Below are 23,589 nucleotides of genomic sequence, written 5' to 3'. Positions count from 1 at the left end.
CAAGTGATTACCTCATCTGTGTGAAATCTAATGGCCATGGCCCTCACATCCCATGAAGATGAGACTCCTTATTCCTTAATCATCCCGGAGTGAAATATTGATTGAATGTATAACCATTTTCCCTTTTAGTAGCCAAGAAGAGGGGAAGAGGCAAGGGAAAAGGTGCTGTACCTAACAGGCCCAGGTAGACCCATAAAATTACAGTGAGACACAGTGATGGAGCATCTATAAATGGAAGTGGTGTTGTGTGAAACAGCATCATGACATGAAATGACTTGAAGCAAAGAGTGCCAGGCTATGTGTGCAAGTGATTTTTCTGGCACTCAAGCCAGTAGCTGGCACAATGGCTTTGTGGTTGGATAGCACCATACTACATAGGTGGAAGATTATTCTGCTACTGTAGTTTAGAATGAAGGGGCTGAAATGTAGTGATTGGGTTCCTTTCCTTTCACAAAGGTCTGTCAGGTCAGCTCTGTGATCATAAACGTAGTAGTAAAAAAAGGCCACTTTCCTAAACCTCTCCACAAATGGTGCTAAAAATTGGGTTTATATAGACTTTTGCATCATTTTCCAAGATCATATGAGCATCCACAATTCCCATTAAAGTCAGTGGATGGTGCAGGTGCTCACTAGCTTTGGCAGTCATGCCAGCAAGATGTAATGTTCAATACAGGCTGTCATAATGTTCTCAATAAATAGTCCAGTAAAAAATATTCTAGTGAAATAATAAGCACAGTTTCAAATACTCAAATATACCGAAAAAGCTTTGCATTAAAGAATGTTTGCAGCACCATTCTAAGTGAACTAAATTTAAACTATTTTCAAATTACAAGAATAGTCTGAATCTTCTTCTGAGATGCAGTTAATACTGTGGTGCAGCCGCCAATGGAAGTCAGCTCTGTGTAGTTAACGCACAACATTTTTCCTTTAGCTTTTGTTCTTTTTTTATTTTATTTTTCTACATATGATGGTTTGAACATTCTGATTATTTCCGTGAAGCTCAAAATTTTATGTTCTTTGATTTTTTTTCATTCATGTTCGTAATTTTTGTTTTACTCCGTCTAATCACCCTGCCAGGCTAGTAATCTGGCCAAAGAACTGCAGGGCAAAGAGCAAAAGCTTCTTGACATTGAGAAAAACTTGGGTGCAGTTAATCAAGTTAAAGATTCTTTGGAAAAGGAGCTTCAACTTTTGGTGAGTATTTCTCAGAAATCTTCTCTCTGCCCCTGGGGTTCTTTTTGATCTTTTAGGGGGGATATTGTCAGTGTTAGCCAAAGGGTCAATTGTAACCATCCTTACTAAAGCAAAACTCTTAGTTATTTCAAATGGACTTTTGTCCAACTAAGGAAAGCAGGCTTTGAGTCCCAAGCATTTTTAATTTCCAAATGGAAAAATACAGTAAGATTTACTTTCACCTTATCAAGCTCTTGCCTAAGCAGAGCTCAGTTATTACTGGTTTACAGTAAAAACATTGAGCTGGATAAGATACATCATGCAATACACTTTTAGAATTGTCAGTAAGGTAGCTATAGTCCTTATCATTATAAGTGCTGTATGAGTTAACACTGCTTCACTGCGTTATCACAAGCAGCTTTTAAATAACAAATTTTCCCTTCCTTTTTGTTTTGTAATGTAATAGTTAAATTTTTCAGTGTTCTATATTTGGGTTATCCCCTGATGAGATTACCTCAGATTTAATAGGAAGCAAGGTCGGTCGGTCGGTCTGTCTGTCTGTCTCTGTCTGTCTGTCCCAGGCCAGGTCTGCACTAGACCTCAAGGTCAATCATAGATATCCAGTTCCAGCTCTGGCAAATGCACAGCTGGAATCGACTTATCTATGATCGACTTACCTAGCTGTTGTCACTGAGAGAGGTTAATGGGGAAAATCTCTCCCATCAACCTCCCCAACTCCTCATGAGATTGAGTAGTATGTGGATCAACTGTCGAACCTGACCGTTCAATTTTGCGCACAAGATTGAAACCCAGAAGATTGACCCTAACCAGGTCAATCTACCATGTAGTGAAAATGTACCCTCAGTCTTTCCATGTGTCTTTCTGAGGTCTCAGCTGTGTTTTATGGTTCTGAATGGGGAACCCCACTATTTTATCTATATCAGATATATTTTATCTGGCCTTTCCTCGGACATCCCTAACTTTCCATCTCTTCCTACCATTGTGGCTGGAAAAGACTGCGATGACATTAGACACAAGGGGTTGTGGGGCCATTCAGGCAGCAAGTCCACCACAGCCTGTGAGTTAAGTTTTAAATTGAAGTCCCAGCCCACTAACCTTGCAAAACCTATGAACCACATCTCCCACACAAAGGTGTGCTGCTGCTGCTGCTGCTGCTGGACCACAATCATAGTTAACAAAGAAGCTCCTGTTGAAGTCTGTGGATCTCCTTTCAAACTAAGAAGGGGAGTTCTTTTGTTTTCTACTCGCTTCTCTGGTGCCAGGTTGAAAATAGGATATAAATTATGATATTTATGTAATATAATAATATAATATTTCTAAGACAACAATGGGTCTTTATGAAATCAAGAAATGAAAAAGTGGTACGACTACTTCCAGTGGTACAAAACAAGCAGTCCTGTACCACCGTCAAGACTAACAGTTTTATTTATTAAGTAATGGAGCATAACACAGGTCTGAAAAAGTGGGCTTTTCCCCCAAAAGCTCATTAGCTAATAAATAAAATTGTTAGTCTTTAAGGTGCTACAGGACTGCTTGCTTTGTTTTGCAAAGATACAGACTAACCTGGCTACCCCTTGGAAACTCTCTCCTTTTAGTGATGTTCATATTTGAATATTGTGTCATTATCAAATGGTTAACTTTTCTTGGTTTTTCATTCCCTTCTAGAAAGGAAAGTTTACTAGTGCAGCTGAAGAGGCAGAAAATGTTCAAAAATCTATGCAAGGTATGTTTCCCTAGAATTGCAATGAATTCCTTCCTTGTCCACGCAAAAAGGGGGGGGGGGAAAGAAGCACAAAAAAAAATTCTTCCTGAGCCTGTGGGTTATGTTTAGTAATTTAGTGGGATTAGCCTTGGCAACTAAGAAAAAAAACAGATTTTTTTCCTCCTGCTTGTCTTATTTGCCTTGAAAAAGGTGAGCCACAATTATTGGGGACTTAACTTTATTTTTTAAATATCATTTTATTTCCACAGAAACAATTAAAAAACTAAACCAAAAAGAAGAGCAGTTTGCACTCATGTCCTCAGAACTGGATCAGTTAAAATCTAATTTGACAGGTAAGGAAATGACAAAACTGAAGAGTTTGGAATATGCCATGCTTTCATGCTACCTGATGCTTTTATGACATGGCATTAACTAATACCCACTAGTGGCAGACATCACGTCTGTGTACTAGCTTTGTGAAGTTAGATTCCTGTTTGAACCAAGCCCAGTCCTAGCCTGGAGCTAAATGCAAACCATATTGTTAGTTTGAAGTGTAAGAAAAACTGAAGAACTGGATATCCGGACAATATGATATGACCATGTTGAGGAAGTAATACCAGAGTATTTCCTGGCTTAGCTTCCTTCCTGGTTGAACCTTTGCTGCCTACGTCCAGTCTGTTTGAGCTGGTTAAAGCTTTGCATTAGGCATTTGTCTACTTTAATGGCCCAAACAACATACACAAAAAATGCGTTAAGATTACAACTGATCTGTTGATTATTAGTGGAGATGCTCTAGGGTGAATGCAGAGGAATGAGGATGACGCACTCAGGGTACTGCTGGAAGCAGAGAGTAACAGTACATCTATACTTACCAAAAGATCGACCCAGTCAGGGTTGATCTTTCAGGGTTCGATTTCATGTGCCTAGTGGGGCCGTGCAAAATGAACAATCAGGGCTTGACAGTTGACCCCTGGATTCTTCATTATTTTGAGGAGTGAGGGAAGTCGATTTTCTCCTGTTGACCTGTCTCAGTGAGAACAGCCAAATAAGTTGATCCTAGGTACGTTGATTCAAGCTATACAGTTGCGATAGCTGGAATTCCGTATCTAGGATCGACTTTAAGGTATAATATAGACCTGCCCTAAAGTATGTGTAGCTATATGCTTCAGAGAAAACCAGGATATGCCCACTCTGTAATGCTTAACTAGATGCATGAGTGAAAGGCTCTGGCAGTGGGGTGGCAATGCGATACTGTGACAGTCTATATCCCTATGCTCACTCCATAGTGTGAGTAGTTAAGCAGCACAAGCCATGTCTTCTGCATAGAAAGTTCAGTGTCTTAACAGATCAGCACCATTGATCTGGCTAAACAAAACTATAGGTCAGTTTCCAAACTACTATGCTAGTCTCTTACTGCCAGAATACGATACAGAACTTGTACACGTAAAGGGAAAAGAGCCTACGGTGGCAGACGCTGTGTCCAGGAAAGAGGGCCCCGACCTACTGGGGAAAGGTTTAGCAGTTTGTATGCATGGGCAGCAAGATATCTGGGCCCATGGTGCCCAAGCTCCAGAAATATTCCTGGCCCAGGGTCTGACACCAGCAGAGTTTGGGGCCGGGTCTTTCTCCTGGCCCCATCTGCTGTCCCCAAGCAATTTAAAATTCCTGCCCCTCGCCCTCCCCTACAGTCCCCAGCAGTGCAGCAGGGCTAGAGTGGCTTCTGGCTGCTTGCTCCATGCAACTGCTGGTATGCCCCTGTGGCCTGAGGGCAGGATGCATGTATGTGTGTGTCTGTTTTTGCACCCAGTCCCCACTCTGAGCACCACTGCAGCCAGTCAGAGATGTAGCAGCCCATAGAGAGGCACGCCTTCCTTACCTCTGCTGCCTAGGAGCTGCTGCCAGAGGGAGGTGCCCCTGGTAAGCACATCTGCTCCCACCATATCCCCTTCCACACTTCCCTCTGCCCGCCCTTCCTCCAGCCCCCAAACTTCCTCCCAGAACTTGCACCCCGGCTCCATCCCAGGGCCTCCACCCCAGACTCCCCTCCACACCCACTTTGTCTCCAGAACCTAATGCCTCACCACTTCATGCACCCAAACTCCTTTTCCAGAGCCTGCACCCAACACCCAATTTCCATCCCAGAGCTTGTGACCTAGCTCCACCCAAACTCTCTCTCAGAGCCTTAGGCAGGTAAGGGAGGAAGGAGTTAAGGTAGGGAAGAGGTGCAGACTCTGTATATTCTTAGAAACATCAACATTTCTGCAAACCTGCAATACCTGTCTGTATCCCCTATGTTCACCCTTTTTACAAAACTATAATGGACTTTGTACAAAATTTTGAAACTCATAGGCCATGTCTACACTAGCCAAAAACTTTGAAATGGCCATTTCGAAGTTCACTAATGAAGCGCTGAAATGCATATTCAGTGCCTCATTAGCATGCGGGCGGCTGCGGCACTTCGAAGTAGGCGGGGTCCTTTCAAAAAGGAGCCCCGTCTGGACGAGCCACGCAGCGGCGAGCCGCGTCAACTTCGAAGTCCCCTTATTCCCATCTGCTCATAGGAATAAGGGGACTTGGAAGTAGGCGGGGTCCTTTCGAAAAGGAGCCCCATCTGGATGAGACGCACGGTGGTGAACCGCAACAATTTCAAAGTGCCGCAGCCACCCGCATGCTAATGAGACACTGAATATGTATTTCAGCGCTTCATTAGTAAACTTCGAAATGGCCATTTGCATGGCCATTTTGAAGTTTTTGGCTAGTGTAGACGTAGCCATAATGTGCTGATCATTATTGTTCTGGTAAAATGTGTGACAACATTGTATAGGATTCTACTGTATAACATTACTGAGACATATTCCAACTTTAGAAAAACAGTTATCCCAGCCTGGAGAATTGAGGGGACATAGTGTCCATCAATCCAAATAGTATCTTGTTAAAATATCAGTTGGGCCCTACCAAATTCACAGTCCATTTTGGTCAATTTCATGGACATCAGTTTTTTTTTAAATTGTAAATTTCATTACTTCAGCTATTTAAATCTGTCCTATAACCTGTCATACCACTCCCGTCTGCATAAATCCACCTAATCTTCATGCATTCTAAACTGACCTTATGCCTATAAAAGGAAGCCTACTAAGTCCTGCTTCCTGATCTCTTCCTTGGAGATACTCACTGGTGTGCACGTATGTGGACCCATTTTCTGCAGAGGCTTGATGTAGCTCTTGTTGCTCTCTGTGCATACACTGCTCTAAAAACAATTGATCTGATGTTTTCCCTTTCATAGCTGTATATAACTCCAGTTAAGGGAGTATGCTCAAATGTACTTACTAGATTTCTGTCCTAACGGTAGAGCCATCAGTTCTTTACAGCCTGACACCAATAATTAAGTGATGCATCAACTGAAAGTTGTATTCTTGATTGATGTCTTTTCCTATATCTCTCCATGTACAAAGTTATATTTCTCTATTAGGAGCTCTATACCTTTGCATTGCTCCAGTGTCTACAATTTGCAGTCCAAACCCAAACATGACTTTTATTTGGAATTTTATGGCACCAAGCTAACACTGATGTCTACAGTATTTTGTTAGCATCTAGATGTGTTGTGCATGGCCTTTGAATTAAATTTACTAGATGAACTTCTTTTATGTTCAGTTATGGAGAAAACATTGAAAGAGAGGGAAGAAAAAGAACAGCAATTGATTGAAGCGAAAGCCAAACTTGAGAATGATATAGCGGAAATAATTAAGTCATCAGGCGATAGTTCTTCTCAGCTTACAAAGATGAATGATGAGCTGCGGTTAAAAGAAAGGTATCTCATTGCTATCAGAGCAATTTCTTGCCATTTGTTCTTACTTTTTTTTCCTTTTGTAAATAACTGTGAAAACTCATCCTGAAACAAACCTGTTCCACATTGTTGGGGTAACAGAGCTTGTGCCATCAAATTCAGTCATTTATGAATATGCTGTACATATATTAGATTAAAGTGAAACTAGGTTTAAAATTTTTAAATAACTTCTCATTTATGTAACAACACGGGATACTATTGAAATTAAATGAATATACTTTTTCACGGTTTGATTATCATTGCATTTCTTTTATCTTAGACACCGTAATGTGAACTATTCAGTTCCAGATTCTCATGCACTTCTACAGTGCATGCAACCTCTGGATCGCAAGGGAATATGTGTTTGGTTTAAACATAAATTTAAATCAAACCTTTTTTCCCCCCCAAAACCCTACTCTTTGGAGCCAAATTTACCTTCCCAGGTATTTTTGTGTACATTGATCTTGTTATTCGTACATTCAGTTGGATAATAATGAGAGAGAGCCATGTTAGTCTGTATTCTAACAAAACTAATCGGCAGTCATGTAGCACTTTAAAGACTTTTGCTACATGACTGCTGATGTGTAGTTGGATAATGTAAGATTCTACATACTTTTTAGTGATTGAACAAATCTTTTTGTAAATATTTTATCTGTATTAAAGATTTAATGGAAGTGTGCTGGAACTTACACAGTGCTATGCAGCTGTGTGCTTGTTACATTTCCAGCAAAAAGTCATTTTGCTATTTTCTAATTTTTGTAGGAAGCTAGAAGAATTAGAAATTCTTCTTACAAAATCAAATGAAAAGGCAGCTCAGCTGCAGGAAAATATGGAACGGACAACACGTAAAGCTGAACAGAACCACCAGGAAACACTTAAAAATCACCAAGCTGAACTGAAGAAAATGCAAGATAAATTAGTAGACTTGGTAAGAACTATAGGAAGGGCAAACTAGTTGTGTTGGAAAGAGTATTTAAAAAAAAAACCCAAAAAACTAGATTTCTGATTCTATTCTAATTGCTCTATAATCTGACAGGAAAAGCAAATTGAGAAAAGCCAAAAGCAGTATAAGGACCTGCAGATGATGCATGAAAAAACCAATTCTGAGATGATAGTGGAGCACAATGCAGCCATCAAAGGGCTTAAACAGAATCTGCTGGACACAGAAGAGATACTGAAAAGTGCAAAAGAGAAAAACAGCAACTTGGAAAAACAGGCTGAGGAACTGAAAAAACAAGCAGAACTTGCCAAAGTATGTGTGTCTTTTAAGCAAATAATTGCTCTATTGTCTATCTGCTTACAGAGACTCTTCCTTTACTGTTTAACCTAACCTATTGTGTTTTTTTTGGTACGCACTTAGTGAAAATTTATCCAGACTAAATGAAGTATTATTGAAAGAAAGAAAACATATGCCATTGACTATTAGATAATCTTTATATCCATATTTTAGTTTAATATAAAGTATCATACGTATCAATTAAATTTATATCCTCATAGATTTCTGCTCCAATGGAGCCAGTTGGGACTAAATTTTATTGGACTTTTAATAAGGGGTTTTTAAGCATCTAGATTTTAAATAATTAAGTACACTTAGAAATATTTTCTTTACAGCCTCCTGTTTACTAAAATTTTATTTGTAAAACAATTCCATGTTGTGTATAACTATTTTTCTGTTAGTTTCATTTAAATAACTTCCCATGTTTTCTCTGTTTCCTGGACATTGTTACTTCTTTTCATCTCTCATTCATTGTTTATTTGCCTTAAACTTTGTTACGTTACGCTTGAGCAGAACATGTATAAATTGACACACAAAAGTTAAAGTATCCAACATATTTTATTTGTATGGTATCCATGGTACATTACTCATCTAGTATAAACAGTATGTAAAATAACTAGAAATCAGTATTTGGTATAGCTCCCTGGATTAATTGTAATGCAACCCCCTCCCCCCCGATATAGACTATATCTTATTATTTATCTTTGTCTTCTACAGTAGCTTTTAAAAATCATTCCATGCTTAATCTGTGCAGCTGGTACTATTGAAATCTATTGTTGGGTTGGGTTGGGTTGTCTCACTAGCTAGTCATCATTTTGTAATAAAAATGGTTTCAATATTTTTAAGAGTTGAAATTACATGAGACTTGTGTGTCAGTATATACCCTTTTTAATTTAAACTGAAATAGCTTTGTTTGTCCTTAATCCATACTTTCCATTTGTCTGTTTGACTTCATTTTTGTTTCCCTTCTCCCCAACTTTATTTCTTTAGTCTTTAACTTCTGTGTTAGCATCTGCCAAAAAAGAGATTGAACTAATGTCAGAGGAGATGAGGGGTTTGATATCAGAGAAGGAGATTCTGGCACAGGAGGGAAATGCTTTAAAGTTAGAGAAAGGTTCACTATTATCAAAACTACTAGAGCTGGAATCCAAGATTAAGTTGTTGCAACAAGACCAGGAAAATCTTTGGAGAATAAATGAAGAAATTAATTCAGAAAACAATAAGATCTTAAGGGAAAAGCAAGAAGCTGAGACTAAAAGTCAACAGGAAAGCATGGAAAAGGCAGCATTAATTTCTGAGAAAGGAAAGTTACTTATTGAAATAGGAATGACCCAGAAAGATCTTCTACAAATAAGTAAAGAAAACGATGCCCTACGCTCTTCAGAGTCATCACTGCTCCAACGGCTGGAAGAACTTCAGGCCGGCAAAGATGCTTTGGTTGTGGAATCTCAGAAGCAGATTAGGGAAAAAGAAGAACTGGAAAAAAATCAGAAAAAGCTTTATGAGGAGAACACTGCTCTTCTTACAGACAAGGATGATGTTATCCAAAAGCTGAAAAACTCTTATGAGGACCTGGCCAGAGATCAAAAGGAGCTACTGCAAGAACTATCTGCTCTGTCTATAGAAAGAAATTCAATGTCGGACAAAATTTTGGCTCTCGAAAACACAAACGTGGCCTTAAAAAATGAAAGGGATGATCTGTTGCAAAGAACCAAGGAACTGCAATCTGAAAAGGAAGCAATCCTTAAAAGTCAGGAAGAGCTGCATGTGAGCTTAGCAACTGCCCTTACCGAGGAGAAGACCCTGAATATGAAAATTGAAGGACTGCAAGCAGAGCTAGATGCTATGACAAAAGAATTTAAAAAATCAGCCAAAGACAATGTAGAGTTGCAGGCCTCCCATGCTAGTCTCTCTAAACTGCTTGAAGAGATTAAAGCCAGTAGGGAGACAACAGACTCCGAATGTATCCAACTGCTACAAGAGAAGGAAGTCCTCTCTTCATCGGAGAGGAGACTTTTGGCTGAAAGGGAAGAACTTTTAAAAGAAAATAAGGCAATTGTGGAAAAGCTTGCCAAGGCCTTGGAAGAGGCTGCCCTTGCTGAGAAAGCTCTAAATGAGAGAATAAGTCAGCTGAGCAGAGAGAAGGAATTGGCTTCTCAGAAGTCAGTGAAACTTAAAAAGCAGAATGATTCCCTTGTCAAAGAAAAGGACTTGTTAGAAACAAAATGTGCAGAGCTGCTCGCTGAAAAACAGTCTTCTGGAAATGCACTGTGTGACTTGAAAAGAAAACATGAGCTAGATATCTCTGCCAAGAGAGCGCTAGGTCAAGAGAAGGTCAAGCTCCAGAGTGCCATTGAAAGCCTCAAAAGAGAACTGGACCAAAAAAATCAACAAAATGAAGAACTAGTAGCTTGCAACTGTGAACTTTCCAAGTGTCTGAAAGAGGCTCAGAGTGCCAACACGCTGTTAGAAAATGAACTTTCTGCGGTTTCACAAGCCAAGCAAGTCCTGATGGCTTCCTTCAAAACCTGTTCCTCCAGCAAGGAAATGATGGCCAAAGCAAGGACTGAATTGCAGCAAGAGTGTCAGAAATTAAATGAAGAGGTCAAACTTGTACAGGAGACTTTAACAATTGAAAAGGAAGCTAGAAAGCTGGAAAAGGATTCGTCCTTATTGGAACAAGCAGAACTTCAGAACACCATTAGCTTCTTAGAGAGGGAGAAAGAGCAGCTAACAGTTAAAAATAAAGAATTGCTGTCTGAGAACCAGCTGCTAGTTCAGGAGAAACAAAACTCTGAATCAAAACTTGAGGAAATCATTAAAGAAAAGGAGGTTCTCAGCAGAGAGACTGATCAACTTGCCTCCAATATTGAGAAGCTAAAGAATGATTTTGCTTCATTGACTAAGTCGAAGGCGGAGCTCCAGGACTTGCATGCCTGTCTCTCTAAGATCCTAGAAGATCTTCGGCGCAGTCATGACGTGTCTGAATCGGAGCGAACGAAACTGATCCAGGAAAATGAGAGCCTGCTTGTGGAACAAAAGAATCTGATCACTCTAAAGGAGGAAATACTGAAGGAGAAGGAGAAGTTCTCAGAGGACTATTACAAACTTCGTGAGGAAGTAATGTTGTTAGCACAAACTAACAGTGACCTTTCAGCCAACTTACTGGTGTTGCAGAACAAAAATCAGATGCTACTGGTGGAGAAGGACAAACTTGCTTTGAAACTAAAAGAAACTGAGGCTCTTCAGACACATACAGTAATGCAAAAATCTGAGGTATTGAAACCTATTGTTAAATCAGTCAAGTAGAATTACTAACACTGGGCACTAACTTCAATGGTTTTGCTTTCTGCACTTTAATTGCACGACCAGCACTTCATCTTAATGTAAACAGACTGGAATTATCTTCCCTCTTGGTATATTACCCTGTGTGTCTCAAGTTGTCTGTAGTGATGAAAGTGAAAGATCTTTTAACACCTATAATGTAAAACAATTCTATATCTAATAAAAAGGAACCATGTTGTCACTGAATGCCACAAGAAAATAATTCTGACATTGTGAATAAAAAGGATTTTTTCCCCAAAATCCTTTAGGAGAAATTTAATATTAGTGGATAAAGGACTTTCAAGCTAACAACTAATAGTAAATGAGTACAGCTGATTATTTTAGGCTTGATGCTTACTGTACCTTTTAAAATAAAAATGGAATAAAAATAGTATTAGTTTGAATTTACATGGAGATACAAAGCAAAATTTTACTCCAGTAAATGAAATTGAACAAAAGGAATCATAAGACAGTCCCCTGGTAGGCTTTGGGCTTCTAGAACTTTCAAAACATGTTGTAACCAATTGGCACCTCAGTATGTTCTTTTTATTCACAGTAGCGTTTATATTCACCACCAACAGAGCAATAACTAGAACTTTGAGCCAGACTTACTTGACTTGTAAACTGTTCAAACCACTTGAAGTATGAATTTTTGGGGGGATTTTTAAATTCCAAAGGCTTTCATAATATTTTGCTTCAATCTAAAGCTTGGTGTGTGCTCTTTGAAGGTTTGAAGTGACATGTAACATTAACTTGATAGCTGAATCTCTTTTGTTATCCTCTTTTAACTTTTAGGATCCTTTCAAAGCAAATGCAATAGAACAACTCTGTATAATTCCTCATGTTTCTGAGGATCAGTCTGTTGGTAGTGAATATCTATTGAACAACTATGATTGTGTGGTATTTCTGGCATTTAAGGGTAATTACAGTGGACGTAATTAGGGCCATTCAGGAATCTAATTAAAAAAAAACCCTCGATAGCACAAGCATGGGATGTAAATTCATTTTTGCATGAAATTCGACCCTTTGCCATCAATTTTATACTTTATGCAGCTTTGGAATGCAGATAAATTTCCAGTTTTAGTTATGAAAAAGAAACTATTTAATGTGTTTAATTCAATGTGGAAAAGAACTGCAAAGTAACTGTGTTCTGCATAAAGTATATAGAATGTAGTATAGTGGCTGCTCAACTGCATTGGAGTGTTTCACCCAGTAATCATTCTTTCTTATATTTAGGCTGCTAAAATGGCTGAAGATGCTTTACAGGTAGTGGAGCAGGTGACCAAAGAGAAGGATGCCCTTCATAAAGAAAAGATCAATACACTAGCCTCCTTGGAGGACTCCAGACAGACAAATCAGAAGCTGCAAAATGAAGTAACTACTTTAAAATGTTTGTATATGAAAATAGTAACACAGTTCTTAAGAGACTGGTAGCCCCTGAAATGTCTCCATATTGTAATTCATGTGAAATCTACGTCCAAATAGTTAAAAGCACCCCAGTTTATCAGTGAATATGTGCTTTTTGAGGCACCTACCAATCCTACACAACTTTAGCCACATGTTGAAATGTACATGTGATCACTTCCTTCTGCTAATCTGATCTGATCTTTGTAAGAGAGGTTGTTCGAATACCATTTTTCTGCGCATAACAAATAGCCTAAAAAGGAGGGAAAATTCGGGGCAGGTTTAGTTTTTATTCTTCAGTCCAAAGTGTTTCTAAGTGCCTAAACCAATAGAATCACAGCACAAAGGCACAAGAAAAGTGAAAGGGAATATGGGGGAGGTAGGGAAAAGTAGAAGAATGGACTGAGTAATCTTTGTCACTGTCCCACCACAGATCTAGTCATGGCCATGGTCTACTACTTTTGGTACTAATACAGCCTTGTAGATTATGTACTACTGCTCTAATGTGCTACATCCCGGCATAATCATAAAAACTCTGTTACCTATGTATTCATGGACCCTGGCTTTCCAAGATGCTGGAGCAGCATTCATCTTACACTCTGATGAGAGCAGTGCTCCCTGTAAGCTGAGTGCTTGGGCAACCACTCAGAGAGATTCAGATGCCACCCAGCTGATTAGCAGAGTGCCCACAGTGGGCAGCCTGTGTTTCTGTTGCGTGTGCACATCTACATGTGCCTTGGTGCATGCAACAAAATTTATTCCGCATATGGATGTAAAAAATTAGACCGTACGCTGGATGAGAGGTGCAATATAGGACAGTAGACAGGGCACAGATGCAGAAGACTCTGGCATCATCAGTGTCTCACAGTGCAGCATTGGAGAAGTTGTTTACAATAACTTCTCTGTGCCTCAGTGTCCTCATCTTTAGTGGAAAGTCCTTACACATCAATAAAAAGCACTACAGAAGTAGCATTAATAATCTACTGAGGTTCTCCCCTCCGAATCTAGCCTACAAAAATCTTTGTAGCTTCTGTGCGTGGTTATTATAGTATCCTCTGCGTGACCTTCAGCTTCAGTGTAGCAACTTCATTTCTTCTTCTCTGTATGTACCAGGCCACTGTAAAGATTAATGCCCTATTGTGCTAGGTGCTGCACATGCACATAGAGCTACAATTCTTGCCGTAAAGAGCTTGAAACCTAACAAATACCCACACTACGTTTTGTGGTGATGCTGGGTGAAGGACCCTGTCCTCCTACCCTTATTTTTCCCTTGTGTAACACTGCATCTTTTTTTGGTAACACTAACACTCTAATCTTTGCCCCCACGAGTTGTCTGCAAGCTCTAGTGATCCAAGTATTTCATTAACAGTTCAAAACAAAAGGATATGGGGAAACGTACTTGAGCACAATGGGCATTTTTTGGTACAGGAAGTGCTGATGAGTCCCTGGAATTGTCTTGTTGCACATTTTGAATGGGAAATGCCAAGCTAACCTAATTAATTAGGCATCTGTTGAAACACAGCTCTCAATGATTTTGAGGCACTGCTGATTGCTTGAGAGAGATGACATTATTAATGCCAAAAGTGGAATTTCTGGCTGTTTTGAAAATACAAATCCACTGTCTTGTAATGCCATTGAAGTAGCTGAAGATTATCTGTTGCATAATATAACGTATTACTGAGTGCTTGTGAACAGATGAGGATTACAATCTGATAAGTGCTTACATGATAGATGCAAGCACAATAAACACTAGAAGGCTCCCTACAATTTGTGCCAAAATAAAATCTCTCAAAAGAATTGATTTCCCATTATTGGAAACATGACATTCAGCCTATTGTTTCTCGTTTTTTAAGGTATGGTAAAATTTAACTACGTGGTTAATTATGTATATTTTTTCCTAAGATCAGGAAAGCCCTCTATAGAAAATAGCACTAAGTTATAACAGATCACCCTAACTTAATTTTACTAAAAATGTTGAGGCGTAGGTAAAGGTAAATACATGTAAGTGTTTTGTGTGAAATGTGGTGGCTACATTTATAATGTTCTTCTACTTATATTATTTTCAGTCTTAAATTAACCTTTAGCTTGCAGTGCTTCTGAAATTGCATTGAACATAGATTCGTTCCACGTTTGCTAGTCAAATACTTCTCAGTGCCGATCAACTATTTTAACTCTTTGTTTATTGAGGTTTAAAGATTAAAAAAAGTGTAACTGTTCAAAACTTCAGGCCTCCAAATATTTAACTATTTACAAACATTTCATTTGAAAATTATGATTCCATTAATTTTTAACTAAATTTCTGCTCCTCCTCCTCCCCTAAGCTGGACAAACTTAAACAAAACAATTTGAAAAACGAAGAGGAACTTAACAAGTCCAAAGAGCTTCTGAATCTGGAGAACAAGAAAATGGAAGAATTTAGAAAAGAAGTGTAAGTGTTTCATTGTATGTTGAGCCTTTGAACTCTTCCATAGTTATTCTATGTGCGTATGTAGCAATTTAAGTTTCAGAAATTAGTCGTTTTATCAGTTCATCTACAGTATCCTCATTTATAAAACAGAAGTACTTTGTTACAATTCACTACTAACTTAGCTTCTGAAATATGTAAAATATGGAAACAAAAGCAGTGTCATGGATCTCTGAAGATTATTGATTTTTTTTTTGTGCAGTTGTTTTAAATTATGGTACACAAATTGAACTTGTTTGAAGAGGTCTGGAGGGGTGGGTCTGTCCCACAAAAGCTCACCTAATAAACTATTTTGCTAGTCTTTAAAGTGCTACTCGACTGCTTTTTGCTTTGATAGTGTATAGACGAGCACAGCTTCCTCTCTGTTATTGTTTGAAGAGGTATACGGTTCTGCCACTTGGGGGCACCAACTTATAAAATTTAAAAGCATTAATCCAAAACACACCTTGTAACATGTTTATATGCTTGTGGTTAAAATGTTAGCCGTCCTAATTATGTGGTACTTATTAAATCTTGTTGTTTTTGTTTTTGTGTTTTGTCATCAGTGGCTGATTTATAAAATTTGCACATTCTGCCAGGCAAAGCATGATTTTTGTAACTTCTGTCAGAGCAAAAATTCACAACTGATGCCTCTCAGGTCTTGTGTAACATAGGAAAATATGTGGTGTTTAATGTTTCAGCTAACATGTTTTGTTAGACACCACTTGTCTAATGTAGCTGAAGCTCAATATGGTAGCTGAGGGTGGTCTGCTGCAAGTCTAGACAGCTTCAGATGAGATTCTGAAATTGGACAATAGCAGGCAGTGAAGCAGTGTGCTACTTCTGGGCTCACGTTTATCTTGATGCTCCAGTGTTACTAGAATTTATTTTGTCACTAACCTAAACCAACCAGGTCTCCAGAGACAAGCAGGGGGGTAGGTATATATGTGACTGCCATCCCAGGCTAGTAGAAATGAAACACACACAGTTTAGTTTAAAGCCCACTAGCCACAATTAGATTACTGCACGTTAACCTCTGAATAAAACTACTAACATGGAACTGGCATCCAGCATCCTAAAATGGTGTCCCTCCCTGACCAAGACGCAGTATGGCAGCCAGCCCTTACGTGTCCCAGGCTTTAGAGACGTGGCACATTGAACCACAAGTCTGCAATCCCACCCTCTCTGGGTGGAGAGAATCTGGTGATCTATTGTGGGGATTAAGAACCTAGAATTTTCTTTTTCAATAGAACTGCAGTGCTCTCCTGCATGATTCCCCTCCACAATTGCAAGCGTTTGCCATCACCTATCTGGCTGTCCCACAGGCATTCTGGCAACACAGATTTAGGATTTCAGGGAAAGCTGCCTGACCGGTGCTCTGACATGAAGACAGTACAGGCAAGGAGAGGTGGGGTTTCCTGCAGAACACACACGTTAATGCTATGTTCCAGCACCTGCACCGCGCTATTGATTTTTCTATCCTTTTAAAAACCTGAATGGCTGTCATAAAGAGGCCCCTTTTGGTGTGATAGGACTTCATTCCGTGAGTAATTCCCACCTGCTTCAGCGCTTATAGAAAATGCCAAGGCAAAATAATTATTTCCAGGATAGTTACTTTAGTCCTAAAACTCCAGGAAGTGATGAGATCCCATTTTTGATTAAAAATCATTCCTCTGCAACTTGTCAGGCAAAAACTATATGTAGAAATTGCTACACAGGCTTCAGTGGAGGGGACTTCTAGATAAAGGAGATTGGTTTTGTCTTGCTTGGTCCTTTTATGGTTCTGTTTAAGCCAAACCTTAATCATAGCTGGTTGCTGAGTGTGGTCTCTGTTACCTCTGAATTTGTGCTTCATGGTTAGGGGGTAACTAATCTAATGTGACATTTAATTTAATCTTAACTCAGTATTACAATTACAAATATCCTGACATGCAAACAAAGTAATTAACTTTAGTAAAGGATGACATTGGATTTGCAGCTGCAGGTTTCCTTGAAATCCTCCATCCACATTGTTGGGATGCCTGATTAGGTGATGGCAAACTCTTGTAATTGTGGAGGGGAATAATGCAGGAGAAAAATATAAAGCTAGCTTTCAATAGCGAGCTGTGGCTCTGTAGGTCAGACCTCATCTTTCATTGGAAGCAGTAACCATTTTTGCAAAAGAGATTAATATATAAAACTAGGCACCAGAGAAACAGTGTTACTGATTGAATTTTACTTACCTTATTAATAAATGTCCGTCAAATTTTCTTTTAGACGTAAACTAAAACTCTCAGATGCGAATGAGTTACAAAGGAATGCTGCAGTTTACACAAGTCCATGCCACTTCGTGTGCCTTAACATCAAGAATCTGATGCCCTGACTGCACTAGTGCCAAAATCCAAAGTCAGAGCACTAATACATACTGCAGCACAACAAACAAATGAGGTTAAAATTAGATGTGTTCCTGCATCAGCAAACAAATTCATACCAAGATAATTTGATTCAGTGGTAGGAGCCAGCACCTTAAATCCAGTTTCACTAGTTCTTATTACAGGAGAATAAAAAACTGCATCAAAATTGCTTACAGCCTGATCTTTAATAGCTAATGTATCTTTGGCATAAGAGCTAAGGAAAACGGCTAAAAAATGTTTATATTAATATGCACAGTGCGTTAATGTTGCCTGAGAAAAAGTTGATTATATAACGTGAAATACTTTCATTTTAAACTATAATTTATTGAGTTTCCTGTTTTGTGAATCCTGTTACAAAAATGTTCCCTGCTGGGGCACATCAGCCATGGGTCATCATAACATTTTAGTATTCTAGTCAGTGTCCAACTATGAAATATTGGCACATCTGATCATTGAGTCTCCCTTTAGGAAAGCAAAACACCAGGGTGAAAAATCTGCCTAGATGAAATAGATTTCAACCTTTCTTTTGAAAAATCCTATCAACATCTATAGGAACTTGTTAGATGACATATTCACAGATTATATAACTGCCTTTGGTTTGTTTGTTTTACAATACAGCAATTAAACAATTCTAAAAAATCCCACAAACTTATTAACAGCAACAAGGATTGATGAAATTTGAAAATCCTAGTGTGTTTTCTGCTATTGGAATTAGTTTATTTTGTGATTTCATCGTAAGAACAATGAAAATAGACTAGTCATCTTTACATTTTGGCTCATCTGCTGTCATAGATGCTTCAGTGTTTGTGTGTGCTAGTCATTCCAGGTAACATTTAAATCTGAACAAGAGAGGTTTCCTTGATAATCTTAGTTTCACAAACAGTTTGGTTTGTATTCAATTTGGTTAAAAACTCTGTCACTGTATTTATGTGCCTGAACAGGGGAATGGGATGCTAGAACTACCCTCTCTTCAAACACAAATAGCATATATCAAACAAATACTATACCTCAAGTAAAATTTAGTACCATAAATTAGTATATTTCTAAATCTGAGGATTTTTAACCAGTTGCAGCCATGTAGAACTGGTAATATGACTTAGAATAAACTTTCCTTTGCTGTGGTATCACATGCATTTAAAGGAAAAGGAAGTAACTGTGTTGTGCTCCCACTGCTCTTTTCAGGGTTAAAGCTATAAGTGTGCATTTAAGGTGTAGATTGTCACCTTTATTATAGCTCCTTTTAGTCACGTGACCTAGATGTATTTTTTCCAAGCTGTGAAGCTGATTCTCTCCCACAGTCTTTTCTTGCCTGTCTTGTTCCCATGGTAACTGTGTACTCCCTGTCCTTGCAGAGAAGCGCTGAGGCTGGCGGCTGCTCAGAAGTCCCAGCAGCTCACAGCCCTGCAAGAGGAGAACGTTAAACTTGCCGAGGAGCTGGGCAGGAGCAGGGAAGAAGTCACAACTCATCAGAAGGTAGGACTGCTAGAATGCTTACCATCTGGGGCTGAGAGAATGCCGCAGTTTGATTGTTTAAAATAATCCATGCTGTTTCTACTGTTACATGTGTGACTCTGTCATGCATGCTTGTGATTTAAAGGGATAGTTCATTTCATGATTGTTCACGTACATTTGCAAACCGCCTCCATCAGAGGTTTAGAATCATTGGATGGTGAACGGTGGCATGACCCATAAAGAATCTCTACACAAGAGCTGTCCATTTGATGGCTTCAGGTAAGTGTGATGGAATGTGCCTGAGTCCACTCCATATCCAAGGATCTACTAGAGACACTCTAGTGGGAGTATTTTTGTTTTCCAGACAATTCACTTTTCACATCCTTTCCACCTTATATTAACAAACTAGTTGTTTTTTTAAAAACCCTTCTATACAGAGAGAATATTCTAAGGTGGTCAGGAGAATACTGTTCAAAACCCCTTTCCTGAGCTCTGTAAAAATGGGGATGGAAATGTGCATATGTGCAGGCTTTAACATCCATATTGTGTGTAACTGTTGAGTAGTAGAGGACTGTAGTTGGTGTGAGGGTTTCTGGTGGCAGTGTGAAGTCTCTAAAGCTCTACTGCCCTGTACGTGTCAATAGACTTTTAAAATACATTTATTGTGGATGGAGCTTATCACATGGGTGGTTTTTTTTTTTTTGGTTTTTTTTAAGAACTGAAATGTTAAGTGGCTTAATAGAAGCTCTAGAACTTACATATTTACATGGAATAATTCTGGTTATGTTAGACGTATAGTATGGTGTGGTTATGTTCTGAAGTGTAACCATTTACTTTTTTTTTCCCAAAAAAGTTTGCATTTGAACTATGACACCATGTCCTCTGACAATAGCGTGTCTCATTCTAAGGCATGACATTCAATGTAAAAAATAAGAGTAAGAACAGCATATGAGCCACTGTCAAATACACATCACTATGGCTTAGAGCATGTGCCTTTATCACTGCACTTAATGTTTTCTGTGTTTGTAAGCTTCTGGCTGTAGAACCTCATACTCCATCAAGATTTGAGAGGGCAGATTTTCCCCAAAGCACCTCTCAGAGCTGAAGCCTGAGGAATTTCTGTGTCCTCTTGGGTGCTGAGATAGGAGTAGTGCATGGAATCCTTCACCCTACAAAGTGCTTTGAAGGATAATTGAAAAGTGTACCTAGCATGCAGCTCTCACCCTCTACCTGAGCTGTGGTAGGATAATAGGATGGTGTCTACTTAAACAACTAGTGCGAGCTTTCAAATTACATCTGAGCCTTTGGAGTCAGTCGGATTCTTGCTTCAGACCAACAGCTGGAAAATGCTTCCTTGGCAGCAGAGCCATCTCTTAAGTCAAACTTTGCCTTTGGTGCATTGTCCAAGTAACCAGGCTTTTGAGAAATCCAACGGAGAAGGCTGCAATAGCCCATGCAGCTCCTGGGCTGTCTTCCCAGGGAGAAAATAGCTGTCTGTGTCCACCTAATTATGGATCTGCCAACCTTGGCTCTCCCCCTCCAGCCCCACTCCCAGTTTCCCCATACACGTGCTCTTTGCCAGCCGGAAGCCCTATGGAGCTGTGCTCTGTTGTGCAGATGGCTGGACTTCCTGCCAGGATCCTCTGATCCTGTCATCCTCCACAATGGAAATTTACCAGTTCCATTACATTCAGAGCTCTCTACCCAGGAGTGGAGGGCAAGATTTGCCCCCAGGAGTTCCATACCAACACATCTACTTAGGCCTTGGAGGAGAAACGATCTAAACGCTTACAGTAGCCATTCATAGCACATGAAATTCTTCTTGGAGAGGAAGGAATCTTAATAAATAATCCAAGCTCTTAAAACACAGAAATGCTGGCTGCTGGGTTTGCCCCATCAGCTCATCAGACCACATTGCTGCAAACCATGTTACTCACAATGCCCATTGGAATACTAAGGAAATGACCTTGAGGTAGTCCTTTTGTGGTACAAAAGAGCAAATGTTAATTGGTACCATGAAACCAAGATTTTTCTTGGATTTCAGAATTAGACTCATCTAAGAAGACTTTTTTTTACTGCACATGTCAAGAAAAGACCACCTATCCTTTCAGTCAGCATGGGACCCAAGCCCTGAGAGTGAACACTGTAAGGTGAACCCATGCAGAAGGAATTTTAATATAGAGCATTGCTACCCTGGCTACACTGTAGAGTACAACGTAAAATTCCTTCTTAACCAGGAGAAACAGGATTCATGCAGAATTGGCCATAGATCCAGTCTGCCTCTCTATAAAGTGGATATTATTAGAAAAATAAGGAAAGAACCAAAATATAGAAAATTTTTGCTCTTTGAATGTTGTGCCTTTTTAAAATACAGTAAGACGGGTATCAAGCATATGTTGCAAGTATTTTGAGCAGTCACTATGGTAACCATATAAATTCTAGCAAGAGTGTTAGTCAACGGTGTTAGTGAATCTGTGGACACATGACACATTTTTGAAAACTAATGAATGCCGTGTCATGAATGATTTATCCTGACATCTAAAGGTCAGAGTGGCATTTGCTTTAAACACTGAGGCGGTTTCATCTAAATTGATCTGTAAATAATTAGCTGTTTGTAATTAGCTAAAGGATTCCCAGTCAGATGCATACTGAGCTTAGAAAGCTTTTCTGGCTTGCAATGTTTGTATGTTGGTGTTCTCAGCCTTTAGACCAATGCATGAGTTTTAACGTCAATGGAGAGATTGTGGAAAGATCTCTCAGCTCAACTTATCCACCCCTCTCTAACCCAGTGCAGTAAAGTAGGTGTCATGAGTCTGTGACCGGCTTCTAAAAAAGTGCCCAGTGGAGCAGGTTAGTGGAAAGAGAGTGATCTCTGAGTGAGAGGAAGAAAGCGCATCATCAGCTGTCATGACCCTGGCTTGCCTGCCAATCTCCTCACTTGTAAATTCAGGTCATCCTTCCTGCTTCCTTGTTACGGGGTCTCTGTCCCCAGGGGCAGGGAGACCCTGATTGGTTTGGTGGGCAGCAAAGGCCACTGCAGAAATCCCCAGTCACCACAGCTCTGCTCCAGAACAATTAACTTGTAATGTATTATTCACGATTAAAATCTATGCTGTAACTTTGTAGTGAACACCTGGTTGTGTTCACTGTCCTTTTGAAGCCCCGGGAAGTCTCGCTTCCTCCTTCAGTGCAGGGTTTTTATTTGTAAGCTATGGATTCCAGTGTACTCCCAAGATGGTCTCACAACCACTTTCTTGGCATTCTGGACTTCTGTCAGCCCTAATGGACAACTTCTAGGAGAGACACTTATTGGCAACTTTAGCACACCCAGACAACACCAGCTTCTGCTGGCCAGTCTCCACTCACTCTCTCAACAATCCTGCAATTGTTGAGTTTCAAATGAAGATTCCAAGGTGATGCTGGCAACAGGCCATCAGAGAAGTTCCTAAGATTCAAACTCCTGTCTCACTTCCTTCCACATATTTTACCTTTTACACTCTTTGTACCTAAAATAACATAAACTAAAACAGACCCTAATGTTCTCCGCATTACCCTTTCCGCCACTAAGCTGCTCCTTGTGACTTGGTCCATAAAACAGACTGCACTGGCTCATCACCTTCAGTCAGGTAATGAGTAGGAAGGCCGGAGTTTCCCTCTTGACTTGATACCCACAGCTTCATTGATATTTTCTTTTCTGTTTCCATTCCTTTGTAGATGTCATAGGCTTTGTAAAGCCTGATAGGAGCAAAGGAAACTTCTATGTCCATGAAACTGTTCAAAAAGCAGCTAGTTGACAGCAGCAGTGTGCCTGGGGGAAAGGGTGCACGTTTCTGGCTATTCTGACCAAGTTTCAGGGCAATGTGGCTTAAAGTGATTTTCAGTCTGAGGAGAATAGAGAACAAACAGGAGTTAAGCACTGAAAAATTAGGCCATCCCAAGGGGGACCCAAGGAACTGGATGAGGGACTGTGTTGCTTGTTGGTGCCAGGTTAGTGCTGCACAGGTGGCCTGTGGAGAGCTGTAAACGATGCCTACTGATGAAGGAAAGCAGGTTGATTCCACCAAGAAAATGCAGCCAAAGGAATATGAGCCCCAAATATCTTATCTGAGGGTGAGAAAAGGATGCAGATTGAGGGTAGGGGATTTCTAAAAATTTCCATAAGGAGAAAAGTGATCAGCTGGATGAATGGTAGACCTGAGAGTCTGGACATAGATTCTAAGTCCATTTCCCCACACTGCCCTCCTATATTATACTCTCATGTACGCGATCCCCTACGTGTTTGAGCCCTGGTTAAATATGTCGGACACCATTTATTTCAGGGCTTTCAAATTAAACTCTTCCTCTCAGAATTTCCCCACGTGATTCTACAGAAGCACAGAATTCAGATGTAATGTAGTCTGCCTGTGTGTTGGAAGCAGATGACGAACTCTCAGAAGCAGGGGTGTGCTTTGTTCTTTCAGTGAAATTTCTATTTTTGGCTGCCAGCATGCTTGCAGGAATATGATGGCACATAATCCAAAGCTCCCTGCTATTGTAAGGTCACTTAGCAAGGTCTGGCACAGCTAGTGGCTCTTATGG

The 23,589-nt window shown here is 39.7% G+C and overlaps 1 protein-coding gene across 10 annotated transcripts in view; it reads left to right on the top strand.

The window, feature by feature from the left end:
- CLIP1 (CAP-Gly domain containing linker protein 1) overlaps positions 1-23,589 on the top strand; it is a 106,814-nt gene that overhangs the window by 70,917 nt on the left and 12,308 nt on the right. For 7 of the 10 annotated variants that reach the window (XM_075012882.1, XM_075012884.1, XM_075012883.1 and 4 more), the window contains 10 exons: positions 1,078-1,194; positions 2,860-2,917; positions 3,166-3,249; positions 6,548-6,704; positions 7,482-7,647; positions 7,756-7,971; positions 8,986-11,271; positions 12,556-12,693; positions 15,045-15,151; positions 18,912-19,032. In XM_075012882.1, coding sequence (XP_074868983.1) covers positions 1,078-1,194; positions 2,860-2,917; positions 3,166-3,249; positions 6,548-6,704; positions 7,482-7,647; positions 7,756-7,971; positions 8,986-11,271; positions 12,556-12,693; positions 15,045-15,151; positions 18,912-19,032 — 3,450 coding nt within the window. The remainder of the gene's footprint in view (positions 1-1,077; positions 1,195-2,859; positions 2,918-3,165; positions 3,250-6,547; positions 6,705-7,481; positions 7,648-7,755; positions 7,972-8,985; positions 11,272-12,555; positions 12,694-15,044; positions 15,152-18,911; positions 19,033-23,589) is intronic. The other 3 variants (XM_075012888.1, XM_075012887.1, XM_075012886.1) reach the window with 1 other exon arrangement.

This window comes from Carettochelys insculpta, chromosome 18, assembly GCF_033958435.1.
Source record: "Carettochelys insculpta isolate YL-2023 chromosome 18, ASM3395843v1, whole genome shotgun sequence".
Taxonomy (NCBI): Eukaryota; Metazoa; Chordata; order Testudines; family Carettochelyidae; genus Carettochelys; species Carettochelys insculpta.
The sequence above is the reverse complement of the archived record's forward strand: the minus strand, read 5'-3'. Positions and strand labels throughout refer to the sequence as shown.